Source organism: Pygoscelis adeliae, unplaced genomic scaffold (assembly GCF_000699105.1).
Source record: "Pygoscelis adeliae isolate BGI_AS28 unplaced genomic scaffold, ASM69910v1 Scaffold85, whole genome shotgun sequence".
NCBI classification, from domain to species: Eukaryota; Metazoa; Chordata; class Aves; order Sphenisciformes; family Spheniscidae; genus Pygoscelis; species Pygoscelis adeliae.
Window position 1 is genome coordinate 279,536 of NW_008824900.1, and position 5,258 is coordinate 284,793.

General features: G+C 49.6%; 1 protein-coding gene across 1 annotated transcript in view; it reads left to right on the top strand.

Annotated features, from left to right (window-relative positions):
- Nucleotides 1-5,258, top strand: part of TRAP1 (TNF receptor-associated protein 1) — a 21,897-nt gene that overhangs the window by 10,869 nt on the left and 5,770 nt on the right. The window contains exons 6-10 of the mRNA XM_009324794.1: nucleotides 410-570; nucleotides 1,783-1,892; nucleotides 2,081-2,154; nucleotides 4,590-4,745; nucleotides 5,123-5,243. Coding sequence (XP_009323069.1) covers nucleotides 410-570; nucleotides 1,783-1,892; nucleotides 2,081-2,154; nucleotides 4,590-4,745; nucleotides 5,123-5,243 — 622 coding nt within the window. The remainder of the gene's footprint in view (nucleotides 1-409; nucleotides 571-1,782; nucleotides 1,893-2,080; nucleotides 2,155-4,589; nucleotides 4,746-5,122; nucleotides 5,244-5,258) is intronic.

Sequence of the window (5,258 nt, forward strand, 5' to 3'; positions counted from 1 at the left end):
TCACCCTGTGTTGGGGAGGGCACCAGCCGTGTCCTCGTGCTGGCAAGTTGTTATATGTACCTGATTTTTTTTTTTTTTCATCTCTGGAGTCACCATTTTAAGGTTTTGTGCTCCTGACTGAATGAGCCCTCGCTTGTTTGCCTTTACTGCTAGTGGCAGTGAGTGTTGCCCTAAGCAATGCTCCCCTTTTCCAGAGGTGCAGTCCCTGTGGGAGACCCCCTTTTCCTCGGGCGCCCTCCTCAGACCGCTGACACAGAGGTGTGGGATGAGGGTACTGGACTGCCAGGCTGCGGTACCTGTCATAGGGCTGCATCAGTGCTCGGAGGAGCCCAGCTGGAGGATGGGTTGCAGCCTCCCAGTGGTACCTGAAGTCACTGCGCGCTGGTTTATATCTCCTTTGTTCCTCCAGGCTTTTCTAGATGCTCTGCAGAGCCAAGCTGAAGCTAGCAGTAAAATCATCGGCCAGTTTGGAGTAGGTTTCTACTCAGCTTTCATGGTGGCCGATAAAGTGGAGGTGTTCTCACAGTCTGCAGAGCCGGGGAGCCCAGGCTACCACTGGTCTTCAGATGGGTAAGGCTGCAGAACGTGGGGGGGCTGTGTCCAGACCAGGCACGGACTGAAAGCTGTGCAAAGCAAGGCAGGGCTTGTGTGGTCTTTCATGACCAGGCTCACTGGTTTAGATCCTGCTCAGATCATACATGGTAACAAAGTGCGGCCAAATGTGCCAGGGTGAAAACCACAGGGACAAACTTGCTTTGTCAGAGCAGGCGTGTTGTGGACAAAGAGAGTACCTGCCTCTCCTGTTCCTTCCCTGCTGGCAGGCAATCATCTTAGCAGTGCCCCAGACTGGAGAGACAAATTTCATCTCTTTGGCCTGGTCGTCCCCTGGCTTTTTTGCTCGAGGGCACCCATAGCAGGCAGGGCTCGTGCAGTGCTGTGGCTCTGTAGGCACGTGTCTTCTGTGGGCCAGATCTGTGTGCTCATCCTTTGCTTTTTGCTTGAAGTTGCAAACATCTGTGATGGCAAAGCCGTGGACTGCTGGACCACGTTGAAATTGGAGCTTCTGGGGGTGAAAAGCTCTGCATCCCCTTAAAATCTCCTAGGAATAAAGAATTTACTAAGTTACCTAAATTCTTGAAAAAACATCTTGTAACTGAGAGATCAGACTGTCTTGGGCTGCAGGCAAGCTGCTGTGTACTGCAATCTGTACTGCTGTACACTTTGAAGGCTTGCTTGTCTGTCACCGCTGCTGCTGCCTCTCCCCTGGGTCAGTGCTCTCACCAGTGGTTGATCCCCAGATGGCATTCACTTAGCAATAGGGTAGGAATGGTCATCCAGAGTGAGCACAGCTGCTTTGCCTTGTAACCGGTTACTGCACGCTCCAGTGGAGATACGAACGAGGGCCCACAAACAAGTCCGAGTTGTCAAGGGAGAAGGCAGGAGCCTGGGTATTGCGGTCACTGTAGGAAATGTAGGAGAGGAGTTGGAGGCTGGGCCCACACAACCTGAAGTTTGTTTGAAGTTTGTTTCCTTTTCAGTAGAGGCTGCTGGTGTCTTTGCAGAGCAGGGGGGGCTGGGTCTGGAGTCTCTGTAAGGAAGACAGCCACGTGTTTTGGGGGGGGCTTCTCGGAGGCACAGAGGGCGTCCAGGCATTCAGGATTTTTGCCTTTTTTTCTTGGCGCTGAAGTGTTGTGTGTGCTCTGAGTTTAATAAAACATTTTTGTGTCCCATCGTGGATGTATCTGGGGCACAAGCTGACGCAGGGTCTGTTTCTAATCCTAGTTCAGGAATGTTTGAGATTGCGGAAGCATCTGGTGTCAGAACTGGGACTAAGATTATTATACATCTCAAAGAAGACTGCAAGGAGTTTGCAAATGAAGACCGAGTCAAGGGTGAGTGGAGGAGGGAAATGCTGTTACCTGCTGAGGGGCTGTGTGAAGTCTGTCGCTGCCCCGTGAGTGGGAGGTGAATTTACAGCGGTTTTCCTCTCCCGCAGCACCTTTCACCTGCTGTTACTGAAGAAATTCTTACTGTGTTGTTTTCACACACGTGACTCCTCTGTGTCTTCTTTCCATTCCAGAGGTGGTGACAAAATACAGCAACTTCATCAGCTTCCCACTGTATCTCAATGGGAGAAGAATTAACACGTTACAGGTGAGCAGGAGGGCCACAGGCAGGTCACTCGTGGAGATGAACCACTGTAATCCTCCACTGGAGACAGGAAACAGCATAAAGCTGCTGCTGTCCCTAGAAATCAGGGTAGGATTGTCCAGGATATCACAGACCCTGTAGTGATCAGTTAATTAGAACAAAAGGAGACAATCCAGCAGAAGTCATGCCTGGAACTGCTTGTTCGCATTTGTTGGAGAGAATTCTTGCAGATTAGCAAAGCAGTTTTTATTTATAGTTATCTTCTGGATCTTTCCTTAATCAGAATGATTATTTCAATGCTTTATAATACTTATTCTAACTGTTTAAGCCAGGTAACGTGTTAGTGACGTAGGGATTGCTCACATCGCTGGTGTGCTGACACCTCTTGCTGCAGTTCTCTCTGTCCTTCAGCATGAGGTAGCCAGTGCCAGTGAACGGTTGGTTTTCTTAGCGGCTCAGCTCAAAGCCTGATTTTCTTCACAGCTTTTAGCTGAGCACTGCTTGATGGTGGCATTTTCTGACCACTAAAAATGATATAGCAGCCAGATCCATTTTAGTCAGAAGTTCTTGGCCCAATTGCACGAATCACCTAGGTGAAATTAATTATCTTTAAAACAAAAATCTGTGAATCATTTTCCTCCAGCATCTCCTTTTCTGGTTGGTTAAAGCTTCCTCACCTGAGAGAGCAGGTAGAGAGCGTGTGTGGGGGTTTTTTTGTTTCCTAGAATGTGGCACTGAATGCACAGACTTTCAAGACTGTACTTAAATATTTTATCATGTTAATTTATCTAAGGTTCTGTAATTGGTGTTATTAGTCACTGATACTTATTTGGATTCCTGCATAGTAGTGTTTCTGTTCCAAAGGCTTTCTAGCTGTTTCCTTTAAATTACAAAATCAGAAATAGATTTAGACAGCTGTTTGCTCTTTCTACCTGACAATCAATAGAATAGACTCCCTAGAGAAAAGTAGTACTAGAGCAAGGGGTGAAATGCCCTTAATAGAGCCATGTACTTTCGTCTTCTTATCAGAAAGTCTGTTTTCCCTTGGGATACAGCAACAGCTTTATTCTCATGATGCTCCCATTTCAGGCCTTTTCTTTATCCAGGACCTTGTTTTTGCGTTTTTCCACACATCGACATCAGTTCACTGTAAACAGACACATAGATCCCTGGTGTGGGTTTTCCTAGATAAGCTCTTGAATGCTTGCCATGTAGCCGACAACGTGGAGTTAGAAGCTTTCTGGTCTCTGATAACTGTAGGTACACAGTGGGAAAGCAGCACTTTACCTAACAACAGCTGCTGTAAAGCACCTTAGTACCCGCTTGGGTCCATAATCCTACTTGTGATCCTGCAAACCCTCCAGGACACTTGCGTGTACTGGAAATGTTATGAAGCCACTTGCGGAACAAAGCTTTGAGGCAGAAGAAGCTTTAAGGAGTATGGCAGCATGGCAGGGCTGCCAGAGCCCTGAATCCCTTGGACTGGTAGGTGGAGGGTGGGCTGGATGTTTGCATTGCCCCCAGCGATCGCGCCTGTCACTCATTAGGGCTCAAGTAGAAAAGAGTGGCAGTGAGTGTAGTGGGCTTTACCCCTCTGGAAACACAAGATCCTTAGTTGAGTCCCCATGCTTGTTAAATGGGCGGAACGGCCCACGTCTTTGCTAGATGCTAGCTAGTCTTCTGCTGAGGTACTGAAAACTTAAATGTGGTGTGAGCGTGGCTGAATGCTCCAGAAAGCGTTGGGGGGTTTAGAGCAGCAGCAGGTGGAAAGCATAGCCACAGGGAGGGACCTGGTCTGGAGCTCATGACTTTAACTCACGTGTTGATGTGTGAAACAGTACTGCTGAAGCACTTTCTGACCCTGCAGCAGGGATGGCCAAGTGGTCACGAAGCATCCTCTGAACCATTCCAAAATAAATCAGCAGAAAACAGGCAATCCAGGAGTTGCTTCACAAGCACTCAGCTGACCTTGTGGTGGGATAGTGACGTCCATCAGGGAGGCAGGCTGGTTGCAACAGACCCACTTAAACTTTCACTTTTCTTTTGCTTGCTGGCCAGGCCTTGAGGTGCTGGACTAGTACTGCCAGTCAGCTGAGCTGTGGTAACTGTCCAAGATGCTCTTGGCCAGTAGCAGGTGTTAGCCAAATCCCTTTTGTTTTGGGCTAAACAAAGCTGCCTTATATCTGTTGCAGGGCAAGAGTACCTCTATGAGGGGTGACCCCAGCAGCTGAGGGGTGGTAATTTGTTAGTCTGTGATAATGTGCCTGAACCGTAATACATCCCCCTGCCCTCGGGCTGTGCAGAGGAGTCGAGTCTGTTTGAAAGATCATATTTCCTTGCTCTAGCGCCCTGGAGGGAAAGTGTAACTCTGAAAGAAGAGACCTGTGCTGTGAGGCCGCGGGTCTTGAGAGCTGATGGGAACTCATCTCCCTCCACAGGCACTCTGGATGCTGGACCCCAAGGACATCGGCGAGTGGCAGCACGAGGAGTTCTACCGCTTCATAGCACAGGCTTACGACAAGCCCCGCTACGTCCTGCACTACAAGACCGATGCTCCCCTCAACATCCGCAGCATCTTCTATGTGCCTGAGCAAGTACGTGCCCTTCTGTCCAGGGAACTGTGGGACATCTGCCCAGCTGCTCTGAAGAGGAGAGAATAGGAGAGCTCCTTAGGGAAAGGAGGCAGCTAAGGCTGCAGAATGGCAAGGAGGAATATCCAGTGTGGCATCTCCAGGGCTGGGTGCCGCAGGATAGTTGTGGGGGTACTGAGCCGTGACAGGAGCAGGGAGATGGCTCAGGTAGGTCCCTAGGGAAGACAGCTAAGATATCAGCTCTCGTTGGGTTCAGCACTGGTAGGGAAGACCACAGCGTGACCTGGTCAGCTGGTGCAGCCACGGAGGTACTGCAGCATAGCGTGCAGCTGGCACCCTGCACAGTGCTGGTGTTACCCTTCTGTCTCTTGTTCCTGCAGAAACCATCCATGTTCGATATCAGCAGGGAACTGGGCTCCAGCGTTGCCCTCTACAGCCGCAAAATTCTCATCCAAACCAAAGCTGCAGACATCCTGCCTAAATGGCTGCGTTTTCTTAGAGGTGTGTGCTGGGACC